Raw genomic sequence first — 21,802 nt, 5'->3', positions numbered from 1 at the left:
GTTCTTGTCCCTGTGGTGGCAGAGCTGCAGTCTGAACAAGCTTTTACAGAAAATACAGAGGGCAGACCTTAATAACTATTACATATCTATTATATCAGTGCAGCCTTTATTCAGACTTTGAGCAAAGTACGCTATTTTGCAGTGATGAGTTTGGCTGGAAATGGAGGCTTAGACCTCCTAATCCTAGACTGGCAATTTGTAAAAAAGTTGTGGATTCTCTTTTTTAGAAGCCCACGTTTAGGAAAGGGTGCCTACGATTACCTCAGTGCCTACAACCTGAAATAGTCACCGAGCCACTGCAGATTCATTATATCAGCAGTGAACCACGCAAGTTGGGTATGAAACCAGGTAGTTATGAAACCTGTTTGAAAGGTTTTGGAAACCCAGTGTGCCATGTAGAAGTGCATGGGCAATTACAGCTCTTTGGAGATGCACATCCCAAAAAAGATGGTTAAGACATCCCTCTGGAACCCGAGGAAGAGAGTTGTGGTGGGAACTCACGGAGCTGGGACTCCCGTAACACTTCTCTGGCCGGCTGTTGTCTCACTTGGGTGCTGAGCGGCCCTGGTTAGTTCCAGTTCCCAGGTGCAGGCAGGTCCCCTCCTCCTGCACCAAGTGCCTTGCCACAGGCGCTGTGGAACCACTACGCCAGGTTCTTTCCCAGCAAAACCCAAAGCAAATAGCTTCACATCAAGGATGAACCTGACCTTTCATTCTTAATAGCTCCAAAGGCAAAAGATCAGAGAAGAATATGTCAATACTCTTGACTGTATTGATGTTTGGTCGTGCACACGCCTTTCATTTTAGTTCCTCGCCCTGAAGCTTTCTCAGCTGGGATATTTGAACTTTCAATAAACTCATGCTCTGGAGAAACACGTTTGGTTTCTTGGAGGTGAAGAGAGTAAAGGAATAAAATAAAAGAATGCAACCTAGCAATGCCATCATGTAACCCTGCGCAAGGGGTAGGGAGGACATCGATGCAGACTTGCATGGCCTTCCTTTACCATACATGCAGCCAGACGGCGCCCCGAGCACTGCTGTGTGCCATCTCAGTGGGGAACAGTAGTTTAGTAGTTGAAATTAGGTTCAAATGGCAGGTTCATTAAGTAATCAATAACGAAAAAACAACCACAAACCTGGAGAACTCCAGTGATGTGCTTGTCACAGCTATTGCACAGGCACTTCTTGGCTTCCCACAACCATAACTCTCACTGCTATGAGCAGTATCACTGTTTTGCAGTGGGACCAGTGACGAATGAAGCCTTCCAGACCTGCCTCTGTCTATCCAAAAATAGAGCCTCACAAAGCCTCACAGCCCCACAACAGAGTCACGGCCCATATACAGACCTGGGCCACGGGGATTTTGCTATTTCTGCTTGCTCAGCTGTCTCACACAGGCTCTGTAGAGAAAGAGATACCAGAAGCAAGTGCAGGCAGCACCAGAGAAAAAAGAAGTGCAGAGCTCTGCTAAGAGAAAAAGTTCCTCTCTCTGGACTGCTCAACTCATATTAACTTGCTAAGTCTGCAGTTTGATTATTAGGCAGAGAACACAAGAGAGCTCCACAAAGTGGTGAAGCTCTGTGTATAAAGGCTGGGAAAAGCTCACTTTCCATCTGTAATAAAAATCAGTTTAAAGTAAAGAGATCCACTAGACCCACACAGGGCTTCACTTCTGTAGATTATTGAATCTCTTATTTTAATTGGCTCTTTGACTTGTTTCTGGTCACTGACCCATGGAAGATGCTTGCAGTATCATGTTTTGGCAGAAATTGGAGTGTGCGCATGGAAAGCACCACCAGTAACGTTTTATAATCAACCAGGATGACATCTATGGGTTTGTCTGGCAGACATCACGGCTGATTGCAGTGCTCACTGCCATGAGGCCCAGCTCTGGAGACCACCTGGGAGGGCAAAACAAGAGCAAGTTTGGAGTTCAGGGTTTCTTAGATGTCGTGTATTTAGTCCAGCTCTTTATTAGAAGTTTTGCCTCATTTGGAAGGTGATTTTCTGGACGGTTTGCCAGAAAGTCAATTCAGACACGCTGATTTCTTCTGGTATGACTATTGCCAACAGATCCAGCTGAAAAACCTTTACCTTTCGGGCTGGGTAGGCAATGCTTTTCTTCGGCAATCACTAGAGGGGGTGCCATCCAGCATGTAAACAATTACCAGGCACTTAACATCCTTTGACAAGTCACTGCCCTTCACACCTTTCAATTTCTCTCCCTGCTGCCTGGTCCCACTGGGGAAGGCCCAGGGGAGCAGGGAGCTGTGTTTGAGATGCCCTATGCCCTATCCATATGGGAGTGGTTTGTGTAGTGTTTTCTCCTTCAGTTTTCCTTAACAATGTGCATGGAATAGAAATAAACAGGGGACTGTTTTTGAGGAAGACTCCTCTCCTTGATGGGTACCGACATGTCTGTGTGGTCAGGCAGACATATAAACCCCTTCCCCGGGTGGCATTATTTCAAGCCTTTGCAGGCTTCAAATTGCCTGGGACTGCGTTCGTGGGTCTGCGAGCTCCACCTCTGCCAGGGATCCCCTGTTTCCATAGCAACTCATCATCTCCCATTTTAGCCATTCCTTCCCTTTGATCAGACAAGATAATTCCCAGATACGGAAAGAGCTAAGGCAGCCAGGTGCAGCACAGTTTGCACGAGCACGTGTTTAGGTGGAGCATGCCACTCGAGACATTCCCACCACGGGCTGTCGCCACCACCATCACTTGGCCTCTCCATAGAGAGCTCTACAACTCGTAGCAGGGAAGGTTTCCAGCTCACCTACTGCTCCCAGGCAGCACTGAGGAAAGGAGGACTCTGCAAAGCTCATGCACACCCACGCATTGGATAAGACTATGTCCAGGGCCCATTAAGTTCATAGCGACCATATCCAGCCTTCAGAATTTTTTCTATTTCTTGGCAAGACTCCACACACAGCAGTTCTTGCTCTACAGTAAACTATCACACTCCAGCAGCTATGATCTCTAGGGCAAAAACCCATTTCCCAGGGTGCAGTTTTGAAGAGCAGGTAAAAACATGGAGGAATATAGCATTCTTTTAGCCAGGTCACGAACAATACAACACTTTTTAAACTGTTCTTGTGCAGCTTCCTTTGTGTGTCTGCAGTACTCTTTCTGTTGAGAGATCACAGAATCACAGAGTGGTTGAGGCTGGAAGGGATCTCTGGAGGCCATCTGGTTCAACTCTCCTGCTCAAGCAGAGACACCTAGAGCAGGTTGCCCAGAACTATGTCCAGGCAGTTTTTGAAGATCTCCAAGGAGGGATACCACTCCACAGCCTCTCTAATTGACTGCAGGAGGTTAGGTTAGGACAGCAACAGCCCAGCAGGCTTGTTTCTGATGAAGCCTTTCTGGACTGCAACCCTTGCTTTGAATGACTTGGACACATGCTCTCCTTTTCCCCTACAGTTGGCCATGGGCAGAGCGAGGGGGATCGTGTGGTTGTCTCAGATTTCCACGTCTTCATCAGGGACAGCTTGCAGCACATTGATCTCATGAAGAAAGATCATCCCGGGCTGCCCATTTTCATCCTGGGACATTCTATGGTAAGCATCGTCCCCTTCCCTCCCAGCAGCGTCCTGTGTACGTGCTGCAGCACAGGGGTACAACTGCAGGCAGCAGGAAATAACTCAGCCCACAGCAGGAGAAACAAAACTACACACAAGCATCCCTTCCATTTCATTCACTGACTGATTGCCAGCACGCCTTACCGCACCAGATCTCCCTCGAATATAGTCAATCCCTAACTTTTCTACCTGGATCGTGGCCCTAATTAGTGCCATTTGCAACAATGGGCCTATTTTTTAATATGACCATTCCATCCCACCGGGTAGCTGATAAATCCCACCACCTCCCTGCTGCATGGGGCTTCTCCTTTCATTTTACCCAGTAACCAGGCGGTTAAGCCCTCCAAAGCTTTGTGAGCAGCTAGGGGATGAAGCACGAAAACACCCTGTAGCCTCATTCTGTTAAACTACCTTACAGGAAAATGTACCAAGGATTAGGGCTGCAAAAACAAAGGCGCTGATTTGGTGAACAGATCTGAAGTCTGGTTCTGACAGCACGGGCCAAATCCCGTTATTCAAGCTAGCAATATTCCCATTGATGTCATTGATCTTCTCCCCCTGCCTTCCCAGAGGAGAGAAAATGAATAAGGACTTTGGGATTCAGCCCATGCTCAGATAAACGAGTGTTCTTGCATAAGAACGCATGGCATACTCTGAAGTGCTCGCTGTGCTCCAAAGCTGCTTTAACAAGGAGCTAATTTCCCAGTGAGGTCTTTGAGATGCTTCTTGCTGCTGCTCCATTTAACAAGCCCCTGCTTCTCCGGCAGCATGGAATTTCACCAAGTATTTCCCCTGGCAACTAATCCTCTGCGAACTTTCCTGAGCAAGCCGGCCAAGTCCCTCTGTCCCCCACCCCTCTCACCATCAGCCGCTATCCTTGCGCAGGAGGGCTCAGCCTGGCCAGTGTTCAGCTCAAAACGAAGCGCCAGGTGTCAGCCATCAGGTTGTGGGGCTGGAGGGGACGGCGGCACTGAAGAGGAGAATATTGAACTTCCAGTAATTAATGAAGATTTTTGTGTGCCAGCTGACAGCATCGCTGTTACCCAGGTTACCAGTGCCACGAGCACGGAGTCAGCCCGATTTCCCTTCCCTTCCTCCATGCAGCACCGGTCTGCCACGCTTAGAGAGCCCCAACTCACTTTTCAAGTCCCACCCGAACTAGCAAAAGTCAGGTATTTCCTTCTTAGCCATCTTTACTGAGGAGGACATAAGGCATCCCAGAGAGCTGGCTGCCGTGGCATAGAGGGCTGAGTTCAGTGCGATGTGAGGGTTTGCAGCATGAGAGCAGAAACACAAAAATCAGCCACTTGTAGTAACTCACACCTCCAGCCTTCCTTGCTGACCACAATGCACTCTTGCTGGGGCAGAAATTGTTTGCTTGTTTGGCCTAAAACCCTTCCAGCAATAGGATTACTATATGAATGAGATGTTGACATCTGTATTAAGCTGTGGGATGTTATTTTGCGTTGCAGGGGGGAGCCATCTCCATTCTGACAGCTAGTGAGAGACTCGGTGACTTTTCAGGCATGGTGTTAATTTCTCCTTTAGTGGTGGCCAGCCCAGAAGTCGCCACCCCCATCAAGGTAAGAGCAAACGTGTTGCACCCGGTCACCTCTTGCTTATTGAAGGAAATGCCTTCAGACCTCCAGCCTTTAAATACAAAATCCTGCTGAGATCCGCACCACCTGCATGCCAGTCAATGCTTTTCTCAGGAGTGCCTCCCCCACAGTCCCACCCGCTTTTCAGAGGGGAAGTGAATCCTGCACTTGTCCAGAAAAACTGATTTAGATGAGAGCCGGAGAGCGATGCTACCTCGGGAGGTGGCAGCAGGCTGTGCTTTCTTCACCATGCCCTGCAGCAGCCCACACAGTGCCGCCCTTTCCCTTCCTCAATTACTGCCTTCTCCCTGACTCATACAGAGTCTGGTATGGTTGCAACACAGGCTGCTGGCTAAGTTGGGCCGGGGTTATTTTTGATGTTTGGGGGATGACCGATGTCTAAACAAACCTAGAGCTCATGACTCCGAGGAGTCCATGAGCCTCAACGAAGGCTTTCAGCTAACGCATCACTGCCCCAGCAGCAGCCCATTTGGCTTGGTACCGTAGCTGGTTCTTGTCCAGACAAACGTCTCCTTCAGTTTGCAGTTAGGCTTCACCCTGTCCTGTTCGTGTCTCCCTCCCTGAGTTATTTCTGACCCTAATTTGCACTGCCCGACCTGCCCTTCCCCAGGGAGGCTTTGCAAGGCAGCCAACTCTCCGCTCTCCCCTCCGTTCTGAATGTTTAAAAGAATAAATAACAACCCTCTGCGAAGCCGTAAGCAAAGGGAAGGACCAGCTAAGCCAGCAGGAATGACAGAACATCTCATTCCCACAGTCTTTGTTCCTTTAATCTTTCTCCCTGGAGTCTTCTCCTAGGGCTAGCTTATCATTTTAATCTACTTCTAAGCTATTCCTCCTCTTTTTTTTTTTTTTTCTGAGAGAAAGGAAACAGATTGCCTCAGCTTTCAGTATAATCCTGTCACACCATCTCCTGTACCTTAGCCATCTACTGACCCCACAAAACAAGATTACAGGCACCACAGGGTGATTGTTAACCACCTTGCTCTTCCATAGAAGGAAACACATTGAGACCTTCAGTCCCAAAATGCAAAACCCTGCTGAGATTTGCACCACCTGGATGCCAGTCGGTACTGCTCTTCTGAGTGCCTCCCCCACAGTCCCACCTGCTTTTCAGAGGGGGGAGTGAATCCTGAACTCTGGTCTAGGAAAATTTATTTAAATATGAGTCAGAGCAACAAAGGGTGCATTTAGGGGGCTGGTAGACAATTCCTCACAGGTGAGACAATATCTGAAATACCATGAAGGTCCCTTGGGCACCAGTGCTCCCGTCTTTTCTTTCTTTGGAAAGGGAAAAGGAATAAATATTTAAAAAATAGCATAGGGTCTGAGTCTGAGACACACTGTTAGCCTTCTATTTCTAGACGATTCAAGGAAAATACAGAATGTTTTTCCTTCTTCTAGAACTATATGTTTTACTAGGTGTTAAATCCTTTCTGAAACAAGGACAAACCAGCTCTGTGGGAACTAGTGTTACTGTAGCCTGGTTTCGTGCAGGTCGGTAGCAGATAGTTGCTTATTTCAGTGCAGGAAATCCCAATCTCTAACTAGAGTGTTGCAGAGGTGTTTATAGGGTCTCATTCCCAGATAGTGTCTTGAACGCAATAATACAAGTTTACAGTGGGTTTCTTTCCCTTTCAAATCTATTGTTGCTTCTCCAAAAGGATAAACAATAATTATTTCTGAAATATCTCTGAAAATGTATTCACAAGAGGAAGGAGTGAAAGCAGTCAGAGTACTCCTGCAAAAGCTGCGATTTCCCAGAAAGCTGAGCTGAAAACTCCTGTGTGCTTTTTTTCCTCTGAGAGTCAAAAGACGTTGCAGTGGTGCCAGCGCCCCTGTGGCACAAAGGCTTCCGTTTTCCCCTGGAACTGGTGCAATTTCCAGGCCCTGAGCCATTTCCCAGGGACCATTGCATTCATCCCTTTGCTAGGGCAGTTTCCAGTTGAGCAAGAATTTACCTTGCTTAAACAAATGAGGGCTCAAGGCAGCAACAATAGCGGCCCAGAGGACGTGCTGGGTCCTTTAGTTGGTGTCAGGAAAAACCCAGTGCGTTTGCAGACTCCACACAGGAGAATTGAATTCTGCTCTTTGCAGAAACACAATTTCATCATTGCCCTGTAAATTCTGTCTCCTGATAGAAACCTACCTACTAGTTCTACACCCAGTGAGGAAAGCAGCATCTTGCAGCTTTCCCCTTCTCAGCTCATCTGGACCAAACTCGGCTCTGAGCCTCCAAAATTTCAAAGGATGCAAAGAGACAGAAATCACACATGTTGACAAAGAGCAGAGTAAGGGTAAGAGAGTATCTCCCGCTAAATGTCTGCTATTGAATGATGTGAAATAGGGTGGGCAGCACAATCTCTTAGGAAAACAATTAATTGTAAGGTACCCTCCAGCTATCTCTTACAGGCTCAGTACACAATATTCTCTTTGTGTTTTCTGTTTGGCATCAGATCTGAGATATCAGATCTGATACCTCCTTGATCATATATCATGTCACATCCCTGATGTCATATCTCCCTGACACCACTGTTTCAGTTGCTTTCAGACTGATCTTGGTAGCTCACCACAGTGTCTCTTCCAGAGAGTTTTCTGCTCAGCCAAACGAGCCTGGCTAGTATATAGAGTTCATACAGCACCCTTTTGTTTATCTGTCTCTTTTATAGCTGAAATGAACTAAAAAGCATTCACACAAGCAGTGTGACAAGCAGAGATCATGGGAGAGAGAAATAACCATGTAGAGAGGTATGCGGGGAATGGGGATTACTCCACTCAGAAGTGTCTACACTTCGAAGCATCCATGCAGTTAAATCATTGCAAAATGACAAAAACAGCTTTGAGTTGCACTTCCAGCCAAGAGGCAATGTCTATTGATAGCCAGGATTGTCTAAGATGGCCAAGAACCGTCTATTTCAATCTTATTCTGAGATCTTTCTCAGCATTAGTATTTCACCCACCTGCAGTGGCCTCGAGCAGCTCAAATAACCAAGGCTCCGCAGTGTCATCCTCAGCCCAGCCAGTAATATCCCCCCTCATTGCTGTACCTGTTCTTGGTCATTTGGGAGCTTTCTCTCAAGAACTAACATTGCCACATCAAACCAACAGGGACATAAACTCTTCATGTATCAAACACAGCCAGCCCTTCAACAGGATGGCTTTTAATTAAAGTCCAGCTTGTCACAGACTGTATGACTGTGCTCACAAACTCACTGAAGGCCCAGGGGAACCCTTTGACTTTTTGATTATAACATAAAACTTGATTTCTCCGCTGGCTTGTGGAGACCTTGACTCCAAGAATCATCAAAATTACATCCAAATTTTGAGGGTGTATTAGGCACTGGAGGGAATGAAGTGCCTCCTGCAGATGTGAAGACCCTTCAAAGGTCAGTGGCAGAGCTCTTTCCCAATGAGTCCTTTAGACCAAGACTGGTTCTGCTTATGTGTAAATAAGAGTTCTTATGCACACAGGGAGTATATATGTGTGTGTAGGCACATCTGACATGTCATCTGCGGGGTCTGGCGCTTCCCCTGTGCAGCTGAACACCAGAAAGGACCGCGCTGATACCACTTACCGGCTGGTAGGTGCTGCTGTCCTTGGGGCCAGGAGCCAGCCGTGTTTCGTAGCAGTGCAGCAGGCAGCTGATGACTCCATTTGGCAAAACTCCAGATACGCACAGAAACTTCAAGAACATTTCCAAAGCATGTCACAGAGGCGAGGTCATTGGCAGGCTGTGGGGCTGTGAAGATGAGCAGGGTCATTCAAACGGAAAATGGCCATACCGAATCTGACAAAAGCATGTTTAGCTTGTCACCAACAGGGCACAGCCTGAGAGTCAGGGGTGTGTGTAGTTCTCCTACACCTTGTCACAGCTTCCCTGCCTTCCAGATGTCACTGGGCTGGTGCATTGCCGCTCACGTGAGGGAAAGATTCAAATTTATGCTCCTTCTAGAAAAGCCCTGTTGCTTTTCCTTGGGAACATAAATATTTACACGTACAAGCAGACACAGACAAGAATCCCCATAAAATGTACCGCTTCTTCAGTAATTTTAGAGGACGTCAACTAACTTCCTTCTAATGCTGACTTTAAAAGTAAGGAGAGCTCCTCTCTCTCTCTTTTATATGTGGTCTTGGACCTAAATATCTATGGCCTTAATAACAACAGCTGGATCTTGTGGCCAATATTCTAAATAGGTCTGGAGAGATCATCAGCAAACTTCTTATGCCAAGGATTTTCCTCTCAACTAAGCAATCATTAGGGATAGGAACTCACCCTAGCACTTAACTCAGGCTCCAGTTTTAGGGCAGCCTAATTGCCTTAGGTTATCATGATGATGTTCAGAGACAGGCACTTCCAAACCATTATTTAGATCTCAGAGGAGGTTTTTTTTTTTTTTTTTTTTCCTCCTCACTCTCCTTACTCTGTAAAGAAAGCCTAGGACAATTACATTTCTAAATTAAATACCTCAGCTAGGTATCTACGGTTACTTGACATATATCTGGGTCAGCATAAGTGGCTCGAGAGAAGCAACACTGTTATAGCATTGTCAGTACACAGAGTCCATAGTCTTGCCTAGAATTCACGAAGTTGTGTTCTTCAAATCATCACAGCCTGGGGTTAACACAAAAGACAACCCCATTCTTGCTCATTAGCATCATAAGCTTATACTTGTATCTGTGTGGATATATTTTTTTACTGGTCCAGCTCCAGAGATCCCACTAGAAGTAAATTTTGCTGACACAATGCCATAGCCAGTGAGGGACTCGATGTATGGGTAAATGGTGACGCCATTTCCTAGTCATATCCACCCCAAAGTACTCAGGTGTTCTCAGATCTGCTGTCTTGACTGCTTGTCACTCTTGGATGACTTTGACTTCAACCTTGCGTTATTTCTCTAATACCATAATTACTCTGTCATGTATCATCCGTGATCTGAAGTGTCAGAGAGTGCTTCAGAAGTGATTAAATATAAGCACAGAGAACATAGGTGACAGCCCACCTGCAGGTATTAGCTGTGGACACAGAAGGGCCATAAATAGACTGACAAACACTAATGGCATATTTTCTGACTTAAGTGGTAATCACTTAATTAAGGACGGCTATCAAAGATCAGAGCACAAGCTTGGTATCAACTCAAATGAAAGACATTACCCTTTCTTCTGCTAGTGGTTTCAAGCCTGGGCTGCTGAATGCTTTTGTGTTTCGTTCCCAGGAGACAAGTGAGCAACAGATTTCCTTAGCCAATGCATGCACATTTTGCTGTTGTTTATTTACAGGTTCCCCTGAGAATCTGCTTATCAGAAAGAGCGCAACCTAGGCAACTAGTGCAAATTGCACAGAATATCACGTATGCACTGCAGCCTGAAATCAGAGCTGCGGCAGCAGGAAAGGGCAGTAGCAACCACAAAAAACTGCTCCACGGTGGAGTGGAAACAGCTTTTTCCTATCAAGACATTTTTCCTGAGGCCTTTTTTGTAAATTAACTTGAGTGAGAAAAAGGGAAAGGACAATGAAGTTGTGATATTGTGGACAGACAGTCGATGCATTTCAGACCAGCATGCCCCAATCTCAGGAGCAGTTTAAACACTTTGCCTTTAAGAAAAATGTTTTAAATATAGGACAGATCTTTCTCCAGTGTCAGCTGACATTTCTCTACTGTTTAACTTCTGTGCTGGTTCCCACCAGCTAAGGATTTGGTCCTCTATATTCTCTCTTTCTCTAACTAGCTCTTTAACTACTTGCGTTCCTCTCCCACAGGTTTTTGCAGCAAAAGTGCTCAACCTCGTTCTCCCAAACCTGTCACTGGGATCGATAGATCCAAATGCAGTTTCCCGGAACAAGAAGGAGGTGAGAACCTTAATGCCATTTAAAGTCATTGCATAGTCGATATCTTGTCCCAGTCCTGTCACTTCTTTCTTAAAAAAAGAAAATAAATTGCTAAATCACAGGGCAAGATTTATACTGGTGTAAAAGGCTGAGGCATCTCTGAGGTCAGTGGAACCATGGCCTTTTACACAGAGCAGAAAACACAGCTCACCGTGGGAAACCAGCTCTTCATCCCTGTGTGCCTCTTGCACCTGCAGCTGCTCTGGGTACCATGCGTAGCAGAGCCCAGTGCTACAGCTGGGGTGGAAAACACACAGGTCTCTGCCGCACCACCACCTCTCATTACAGTGGCAAAACCAGCTCAGGCAGGTTGCAAATGCTGCTGAAGTCTCCTTTTCCAACCGTGCTCTTTGCAGGGAAACAGTGCAAAATGCTACAGTCCCAGAGGCTGGTATTCCTGCTTACAAACCAGGATGGCATTGTGCTGAACACATTCAGCCAGAGGAAGAGCATGCTTGCCCCAAAGACCTTGCTACAAGGTCTCCTGGATTACACGCTGGCTCTGCTACAGCCTTTCCGAACAAATGATGTATTCTTTCTGCGCCTGAGAATAATACTTAAATGAGCTGCAATTGAAGCAGCCATTGTAACAACCTAATTCCAGCTCCACCACCGTGACTGTGAATGGAGCGGTTCCAGGGTGAATTTTTGTCAACGTTGCCATAGTTTGAGCCTCTTCTCCCATTCATACCCACTCCCAGTAATAACCGTTGCAGCCTGTTCATGCCATCACTGGCAAAGCCAGGTGTCCTTGCGACTGCTGCTGCAACACACCACAAGGTGTTTTCCTTCTCAGAGTGGCAGGAGGAGTGAGAGGAAGGAGACAATCTGTAAGTGAGCAAAGTCTCTTGGTCTGGAGAGGGGAATGACCCAGATCTTGGTGCATTTCAGGAAGCAGCTTGCAAGACAAAACACAGCACGCAAGGGTGTCTCCAAAGCAGGAGAGCTCGCTGCTGTGGCAGCCAGTTGTTTCTGTGTCCCCATGTCAGCTCGCATCCCACTGACAGATGCTGTCACTTCTGCTATTCATTCAATGCTTCCTATCTTAATAGAAGCTAATAAATTGCCTTACTCTAGGGAGGCAGCTTGACCAGCGTTAGAACTGAAGCTGAGAGGATCAGGAGCAAAGACAATGCCAGCGGTTGTGCGAGAGCAATGCATTGGCCTCAGAATATTCCTTCCCTTGACTCACCCACCTAGGAAACCACAAAGCAAAGGAGACTTGTGGAATAGCCATGAGGTTTTCAGGGTTGGGTTTTCCCCCTGCCAAAGAGTTTTTTGATCAGATCATTTTCAGTTTACTTACCTGTTGAAGCAAGCATAACGTTGAACTGGAGTGAAAGCAGGAAGATTCAAGGAGATGAGAAAAGAAAGACAAGGCAAGTTCTAGGAATCTGTTGGGACTAGCATGAGGCGAGTTAATGGGCAACTGCTGTGCACTGATGCACCATACGACATACGTCCCAAAGTACAGTGTGAGGCTGCTAAAACACATGCTTGAGAAAGGCTGATTCCAGTCCAGCTGTAGAAACCTGTTCCTAATTACATTCAGCTGCCAACTTGCTGCATATAGTTCAGAGAAAAGGTTTAAATTAAAGAACTAATTCACTAAAATCACACAGAGGAAAGTTTTCAATTCTGCATTTGTATCTGGAGGATGAAAGCAGTCAGTGCCATGGAGGAGGGGGATTTGAGGACATTAGCCCCTACCTGAGCAGTGAGTGTGGCTGGGAGATGTGGGTCTCTGCCAGGCCCTGCACTGGTTCATTATGTGGCACTCCTTAAGGATGGCATTTTTTAAACACACTGCTTTCAACAGCTGGATCCTCTGCTGGAAGGTGCCAGTGCTGCACTAAATAGCATTACAGGAGAAAAGTGCTGATGGGAGACGTCCCAGTTGTAAGGCATTTAGAAAAGTGTCAGTGGAGCTCCCTTAACTGGCTGCACAATATTATCCAGTTATTTCCATACTCCCTGGGCATAGCTTATAATAAATGCTATTGTGGGTTTTGTTTCTACCCAAATATTTGCTGCTGCTCCCACTGCCCTGTGATGTTCCAAATCTCAAGAGCTTCCTGTGTGTGTTGTTCTTCCTCTGCCCTTTCCCTTTCTGTGGAGGAAGGGAAAGCCTTTAGCAGTGGATGAAAATATAGGTCTGTTTCATTAGAGGCTGCTCTTAATGGAGTAGTCTTCAGTATGAGACAATCACCCCCTCCCCACTCTGCTGCCTGCACACCTGCAGATGAACACACAGCTGATATAGCAGCTGTGGACTGCAATGTGAAGTGCTTTCCTGACCAGCTTCAGACACCAGGCTTCGAGGCTCCAGGCACTTACCGAAAGCAACACAGCATCTTAGTCCTCTGGCTGCCACCAGGGCACACTCCATCCTCCTTTTGGACTCAAGACGCACAGCTTCGCAGCACACAATGTGCTGGAAACATCCATTATTTATATGTTAAACATATTCTTCTGCCAGACCAACTTTCTATTCTCTAGAAATGTTTTTGGGATGTCATCCAAGAGTTTCCTGATGAGCTTGTGTTCCCAGCAGGCTGTCCTCAGGGTGGAGGGACTGAAACACAGGATGGCATGGAGATGCTTATTTGATCTGCTTGCTGTATCAAATGCAAGAGACACAAAAGAGAGCAAGATGTAACCTCAAAAACCCACTCCTGCTTCCAAGGTGAATAACATCACAGGGGCAGGCTCTTTTACCCCATAAATCTTTGTTAGCTGCCATTGAATTTGGTTGAATAATCCCACTGACTTTACTCTTGCTCCTGTAGAGTGCACAGGGGATGAGACTGTAATTACCTTATGAAGAATTTATTCTGCAAAACGCAAAAGGAAGATGCAAAAATTTTTTTTTGCATGTATGCATGCAAAGAAATATGCCTTACAATGAATTTATTGTTCTGCAACAGGAAGATACAAAATTCTAAGCAGGAAGCAGGAGCCCTGATGGTTGTATCTTGCACCCAGAGGCAAAGCAGACTGCACAGAGAGGCAGGTCGGGAAGAGGTCTAGTAACAGGAGACAGGAAGATGGGAAGGCCTGCAGGGTGCTGTGGGTCACCCCTGTGTTCACTGAGCCTTCCCTACAGCTAGTTTAACACAGCAAATGATGCAGATAGCAGTTCTTTAATCTGCTTTTTTTTTTTTTTCCTCCATCCCAAGCTGCTCCACTGCACAAGTCTTTCCCCTCGGTGCCACCTCCCACCAGAATATAAAACCCATTCCCTATATCTCCCTCTTTTCCCCCACGAGCTTCTGCTTTGCCCTCACCCTATGCTCTGAGCATTAACTTTCTGACAAAGATTTTGCTCATTCACCAGCAAGAGGATCCTCCCACTCACTGCTGATCAATTTAGGTTGGGATTAAACTATTATTTCTTCTCCTCCCATCCTCTATACAAAAATATTTATTGGCTGCTCAGTACCTAAAAAAATCCCTATTCTGTAAGAAGAGAACAAGAGAATGAAACCCATTAGGTCATTCTCCTAGCACTTATGGCACTGGGGAGGGGGCCAGCACACGTGAATTCATCAGCATTGTTTTACTCCATGGGAAAGAAACTTGTGTCTATCCATCTACCTACCTCTCCTGATTCCAGCACTCTCAAGGTCCTTCAACTGTTGCCTTCAATTCAAAAAATACAAAAAAAAAAAAAAAACTCAAAGCTGCATTGCTTTAGTGCAGCACTAGTATAGATCTGGATTCTGCTGAAGCAAGTAGTTAAGAAGCCAACACAGCTTGGTGGATTTGCTCAAAATGCTGACAGAATACCATAAAGCAAGAAAGTGATAGGGAAATAGTTCTGGACACCACCATACCTTCCTGCCAGCTCCATTTCCAGTGCCTTGTGCCCCAACACATTGCAGATGACAAGGAGGGAAACCAGCTCCACAGGAAGCCAGCTCCATGCCCTCTAATGAATTAATTCCCCTCAGCTGGGAAAGCCCCACCACAGGTGTCCTCCGGCCCCTGATAATCTCATCTCATGGAGAGATGAGAGCAAAACCTGCCCTAAAACCATTCTGGCACCTTGGTGGGGTACAGGCAGGCTGTGCCTGTGCCTTCATCTCCACAGAGCTGCAGGTCCCTGGGGTGGCCTCATGGGCTATCTTCCACCCGTGGCCCTCAGGGCAGTCACATGCAGCAGCAGCATGACCTCACCTTTCTGCAGAATGAGGAGAATTTGAGCAGAACTCCATGCTCATGATGAGAGGAGGAGGCTGTTTTTGGCTAACCTATAAATAATCGTCATTTCTATAAACATCTGCCAGGGTTGGGAGGAACTGGAGGCTGTGCCAGAGACCAGCCTGTAATCAAAGCGTTCTGGCAGATATTGAGATGGCAGTGGCTGTGTGGGCCGTCTCCATGTACAGTATACAAATATTTACTGTAGATTTGCCTGCTGCAGTAACTACTCATTCCTAGTGACCTTCTGCACCAGCTCTTGTGCATTTTTATCCTCTCACAGTCTGGCTGAGCAAATTGTTGACTTTTTTTTGCCTACCACCTAATATCATCTTTTGCTGCCTTCTGTCTGCACCCTTTTCACCTGGAACAGACCCTCAGTGTAAGAGTGCTTTGGAGCTGGATGTGTCAGCTGCCTGCAGGTGTAGGTCACAGTCTTCATCCCCAGAGAGGGAAGATGAAAGAGAGAAAAACACCCGAGCCCTCATCAGAGCAGGATAAGGACCTGGACAATACCAGCCTTGAAGTAACAGGCTGAAGAAAACTCTGCAGAGGAGACTCTCACCTCTGAGTTACAGAGGGACATGGCAGAGCAGAAAAATGCAGGCAGGTGCCCCACAGGAACAGGCTTTGTCCTGTGCTGGTTGTTTGCCTGCTGCTTTGGCTTGAATATTTTCTAGTGGTGGAAGAGAGAAACACACAGCATGGAGCGAGACATGTTGTGTGAGCAATTCTGGGTAGCCACAGTGAAGGCCTCGACCTTGACTCTGATGGCAGGAAATCCTGAGTAAGAAATACATGCACGAGCCAAGGGAAGAGACTGCTCACTGCCCAGCCAACCTGCTTTGTCTTTTCTGCATGAAATACTGCTAACCTTAAATTACCTCTTTCTCCCTGCCAGATGGAGTCCTACACATCTGATCCTCTGGTCTACCATGGTGGCATGAAGGTGTCCTTCGTCATCCAGCTGATGAACGCCATTGCCAGAATTGAGCGAGCTCTGCCCAAGCTGACTTTGCCCATCCTGGTGCTACACGGCTCTTCCGACAAGCTCTGTGATATCAAAGGGTCTTATTTACTTATGGACACGGTGCAGAGTCAGGACAAAACGCTCAAGGTCAGCTTGTTTTCTTGGTTTTTAGGGTATTGGCCTGTTAGCGCTGGCCTGAGCGGCCTCTGTGAGGGGTGTGGCGGCCTAGGCTATGGTGGCTGACCTCAAGGCCTTACCCTGGGTGGCTGTACACCCCTGGGCCACTTGGACATGAAGCCACTTGCCATGCAAGTGCACTGAGGCTCACGACCAGCTGAGGTGGTGACCCCGAAACTCTTCTGAACAACGCCAACCATGTTAGTGCCGAGCCTACCTCGTGCCCTGGCCTGTAGGGGTACAGGGGGGCCTTCCCAAAGCGCTGCACAACAAAAGCCACTTCACATCTGCTCATTTCAAGAGAGCCACAGCTGATTAACCGATTGTTAGCACATGAATGAGCCTGAAAGAGAGACAGGGAGACCAAGGGAAAGCTTTTGTCATCAGAAAAATAACTGGGTAGCCTGGGCATAAAAGGAGTAAAACTGCACAAGGCATGATGGGAACATTCCCCCTTGGCCTTTAAACTCCAGGGGCACAATAAGTATTTATTTCCCTGTTCTTACTGGGAGAAGGAGCAAGAAATGCCTGGTGTTGGGACATGTATCGTCTTCCTCATGTGCAGCAGGGTGCTCAGGTTGAGCTGCAGTGCCAACACCTTCCTGCTTGTGGAGGGGCAGCGGCAGGGAGAGGACAGGGCAGTGTGTGGAGAAGGTGGGAGGGTGAAAGAGAAACAGCAGCAGCAGGACCCAGAGCCGGGTCTGTCAGCACAGAAGCTGGGAGTGGGATCCCTTTTTGAAGAAGGGCCTGCTAAAGCTGATGGCGTCTCTTGATAACCTATCTTGATTTGATAACCTGCCACATCCAGGAGAAAAACCTGACAAGGTGTGGGCAGGACACATTGGACGTGTGGGTGTTGACAAGAGGGGACTGAAGGCTGCTCTGTTCACGAGGATGTTTTTTTCTGTGCTAATATCCTCTCTCTCCCTGGTTGCAGGTGTATGAGGAAGCCTACCATGCCCTCCACAAAGAGCTGCCCGAGGTCACTACCTCTGTCTTCACGGAAATACTTACGTGGGTTGGCCAGAAGGTCTCAGCAGCTGGAGAAACCAGCCATACTTAAGAGCAGTTGTTTTTGCAGCTCTTACTGGGGGTTTCTGGGAATAGACGCTTTTCTTAATAGAAGTCTCTCTGGAAAAGATCTAACGTGGAGGGGCTCGTGGGATATTTTGCCATGCACAGCGTAAGGGAGGGTGGGGGAAGAGGCACAGAGTGGGACGTTACTTGGTGATGTAAATGGCCATTGCCATAACCTGAGAAAGCATTGATAGCTGTGGGAGCAGCTGTCAAAGCTTTCCAGGTGGGTGATGTTGCCAAGATGCCCCTCACCCACAGAGCTTCCTCCATCACTTCCTCTTCTCTGCTTTCGCCAGGGTGACAGGAGTTTATTTATACTGCAATAATTTTTGGTATGTTAAAGAAGTCAGTATCTTCCACTTTACAGTTTTGATTCCAGGTGCGTACAGTCCCCTCCCTGTCCCCACCATCCAGTCCCTTGACAGCCTTGGCCCTGAGAGGCGAGCGTTAATGAAGGTGCTGGGTAACGAGGAGAGGCCAAAGATGGAGCTGATGGGGGTGGTGGGAAGAGGCTCCGGCTCGGAAGCGAAAGGATGATTTTTGAGGTCAGACCCCTTTGGCTGCTAACTTTGTTAGCAGGTCAGGCCCAGGGGGAGAATAAAGGGCCCCCCATGAGTCTGCACGGGGGGAAGGCATGCTGAGCAAACCTTCAGTTGTCATCATCACCAGAGCAGAATCCCAGAGGAGAGAGGATGAATGTATACTCAAGCCCACATAGCACATTCACAAACCATGCTATTCCCAAGGCCAAACCCCGTTCTCCTCTCCAAGATGAACTATTCTGTAAATATTCCTAGGGGCTGCTTTTTTTCCTTCTTTCTTTTTTTTTTTTTTTTCCTCTTGGAGTTAATCACTTGCGCTACTGAAACTGAAAAAGTCAGAGTTATATGAGAATATAGTAATATAATATATGATGTATATAGAGGTGGCTGGGAGCTAGGGAAGAAATGGGAAGAGAGTCTAAAGAAGGGTTAATTGCTCCTTCTCTTGGCAAGGAGTAATGTTGTCCTACCACGATCCAGTCCTCTCACCATAACTTTACAGTCATAATCTGTTGTTTTCCTTCATCAGTTGGAAAATGTCCTGAAAAGAATGCTAGAGAGAAGCGCAGAGCATCTGGTGGGTGGGGATTAGCAGTGGGTGTCCTCATGGTCCACTGGTTTGGCAGGAGACCCACAGCGCGAGCAGAGATCCTGGCCAAGCCCTTGCCCTTCTCCTCCCGAGCAGCACAGCCACCTCTGGGGCCGACAGGGTGCTGGGGACGAGCTCGCCCCTGGGGGCAAGGTGGGGAGCAAAGGCAGAGGACAGGGTGCAATCGTAGTTCCAGCATCCAGGGAGCAGCTCGTGAAGTGCTCCAGCGGTGCAGACAAGCCAAACCCCAGAGCTGCCTGGGTCTCTGGTAGCAGCAGGGATGGAGGCAAGGCTTGAGACCCCAACATGGAGCAGAGGAATCGTATCGATACAGCAGAAGCAGCGCAGCGATCACAGCGTGGCCGTGCGGGTCAGTTTGTCCAGGGAGATGGCCCTAGTTATTACCATGCCTCTTGGCAGCAGCCAAAGGGAAGGGCTTTAACCTGCCCCTCTCCCTCCAGTGCTGCAGCAGCCTGCAAATGCTCCAGGAGGAGATAACGGGGCATCTCCCACGGGGACAAACCCCACTGCCCTCCCTGGCAGCAGCTGCCCTGTGCACTGCTGCCCCCAGGGCTGGATCGTGCCCGTGGCAGCCCTGGGGTCTCACCCACCTCTCCTGCCTTCGGAGCCACTTCTGGCAACATTCAGGAAAGGGACCTCTGTGCAATAGCAGCCAGAAGCAGGGCCCGACGCCATCAGCGTGCAGGGATGAAGGCCCTGTGGGTGCAGGTTGCGTCCTTGCAATTGCCCTAAGGGGCCCAAGTCAGGAAAGCTCTTTTATTGAGTTTGATGCAGGCACTTTTCCATTTTTATTTTCCTGCCCTGAAGGAGAGGAACCAGCTGGGCTTCTCCCAGCTTAAAACATTATTCCCATGCAATCAGCTGCTCCCACGCACCCCTGCTAAACCTGCAGAGGCACCGGGAATGAGGCGACGCGCAGGTCGCCCGCTCCATGTCTTCCAGCAGCCTGCCTCGTTGCAACTTCTTTTCCCGAGCGAGGTCCTTCCTTGCCAGATGCTGCTGGGGAAAGAGAGCAAGAACAGAAGCGCTGCAGCGGTGACAAGACTCACCTGCTTCTTCAGCCGGAGCAGGAATCCAGTGGGCGTGATGTGGCAGTGACAGATGTTGCGGGGGTCGGAGCAAGACGAGGACTTAAGGATGGGATTTTTGAAAGCACTTTTCCCGAGGAAGTCAGGAGGAACAGATCGATGTCCACATTCATTTCATCCCAAATTGACAAGCACTTTGCGGGGCAGAGGGAAGCGACCCTGCAGCAGGAAGGTCAGAGCCCGTCTGCTCCCTCCAGCCTGGCTTCGGGCTGCGGTCAGTGCCTTGGCAGAGCATGTCTTCCGCCCACGACACATCTGCAGCCCAGAAGAAATAAAAGGAAGGCAATTATCTTCATCTAGGGAAGACTTGTCCCTCTGTCTAGCTAAGCTCAGTGACAGCGGCTGGGGAAAGCTGCGATTGAAAATCAGGTCAGCAAACAAAACCATTGCTTAGTTGAAAACCAGTAACAAAAAGCTAAACTAGCCCCAAACCTTGGCACAGCAGGTGTTGCTGCTACCCTCAATCGCTTTTCGGAGTTACCTTCCAAAGGAATTAACATGGGGAAACCTACCCCAAAAAGCCCCAATGTCACCTGCCTCCAGGCAGGTTGGTGAGTGGAGATTTTTGGGTGGGGAAGCCAGCAGGGCGGGATGGAGCCGGGAGCAGATGCAGGTGGATCAGCTGAGGCTCGTTTGCACCAGCTGCAGCTCTCAGCTCACATGCTCCAGCTCCCTGCTGCTCCCTTCCCCTGCCCATAAACTACTTTACATTGACCCAGTTCGGTTTCACCGTGCCCCGGAGGAACCCTCCCTTTGCTGACCAGATTAGTAATGAGCAGGGCTGCTGCCAAGGGAAATGTAATTAAACTCCATTTCCAAGCGGCAAGTACCGTTTGCAGGGAGCGCGGCCGGCCTTACGAGCGCTGCTGTGCGGAGATGCGCTGGAGACTGGTCTGCCTTGGAGAAGAGGTGGCATCCGTGACCGAGCAATAGCAACGTGCAACTCCCACCTGTGTCACCCACCTCCTGTAGCACTGGGAGACCATTCCCCTCCGCCCAACCCATCACATTTTCTATTTAGCCTGTTCTTTTTACACCACTTACCTTAGCACACTGCCAGCACAAATCCACGGAGATCACATTTATTTTTCCAAGTAATTTCCAGGCTTGTCTCTCTTGTTCCGTTGTGTCCCAGTTCAATAAAATACATTTATATATATATATACATATATAAAAGCATATATACATACACGTATTTTCAGTGGGAAACCATATACGAGTTTAGAATTCTTAAAGGAATACAATGTATATTGCAACTAATAATAAAGTTATGTTTTCTGAGCGGAGCGTGTTTGAGAGCATCATTTGTAACCACCGTATCTCTGGAGGGTGAGAAGGGAGAGGCAGAGAGATATTAAATCCAGCTTGTGGAGGGGCACCTGCAGCCCCTGGGCACTGCTGGTGTGGCTGGTGCTTGCTCCCCAGCCACCATGGACCGGGGGGCCTGGGGGCAGCTGTCAGAGCCCTGAGGTTGCCTTTCTGCTTGAAGGTTGGCTTTTTGGAAGCTCCTGAAACCCACAGCCCTGTGCTGCTGTTTGCTATAGCCTGGAGCAGCCCAACAAGAGCCATCGTGGCACCGCAGCAGCGCTTCCTCACGTGCTTCCCTTGCCCCGCATGGGACGGGTCTGGAGCTGATGGAGGAGCCTGTGCTACCAGATGAGCTCAGCCTGCTTCGAGACCTGTTCCCCACACTTCCACAAGCCCGTTAAAATATTATTTCTGTCCTGAAATGTGCCCAATTCGAACAGGAGGCATGTGCACCATGGCCAGGCGGAGCAGCGGGGTAAATGCCACCTCGTGCCCCTGGCTGTGACTCCGAAGAGGGCCGGGGAGTGGGGCTGGCCCCTCGCTGGCTGCCAGGCAGTGCCCAGTGCGGGTGAGAGCCCGGCCAGCCTGGTTTGGGGTGTTCATGGTGCCCCTGCTGCAGGAATCCTCCCCTGCAGGGAAAGCAGTGCCCGTGCCCGTGCCCGGCCCGTCGCCCTTCACCATCCTCATCCTCCTTTCTGCCGGTGCAGTTTACCCAGCATTTCCACGCCACCACCCGGGG

General features: G+C 48.4%; 1 protein-coding gene across 2 annotated transcripts in view; it reads left to right on the top strand.

Moving 5' to 3' along the window:
- The window catches only part of MGLL (monoglyceride lipase), a 63,987-nt gene extending 42,951 nt beyond the window's left edge, over positions 1 to 21,036 (top strand). For both annotated transcript variants that reach the window (XM_035546576.2, XM_035546575.2), the window contains exons 4-8: positions 3,427 to 3,563; positions 5,057 to 5,167; positions 10,960 to 11,049; positions 16,193 to 16,408; positions 17,376 to 21,036. In XM_035546576.2, coding sequence (XP_035402469.1) covers positions 3,427 to 3,563; positions 5,057 to 5,167; positions 10,960 to 11,049; positions 16,193 to 16,408; positions 17,376 to 17,501 — 680 coding nt within the window. In that variant the 3' untranslated portion in view covers positions 17,502 to 21,036. The remainder of the gene's footprint in view (positions 1 to 3,426; positions 3,564 to 5,056; positions 5,168 to 10,959; positions 11,050 to 16,192; positions 16,409 to 17,375) is intronic.
- The last annotated feature ends 766 nt before the right edge of the window (positions 21,037 to 21,802 follow it).

Source organism: Cygnus atratus, chromosome 10 (genome assembly GCF_013377495.2).
Source record: "Cygnus atratus isolate AKBS03 ecotype Queensland, Australia chromosome 10, CAtr_DNAZoo_HiC_assembly, whole genome shotgun sequence".
Lineage (NCBI taxonomy): Eukaryota > Metazoa > Chordata > Aves > Anseriformes > Anatidae > Cygnus > Cygnus atratus.
This window is presented reverse-complemented; position numbering and strand designations above follow the sequence as displayed.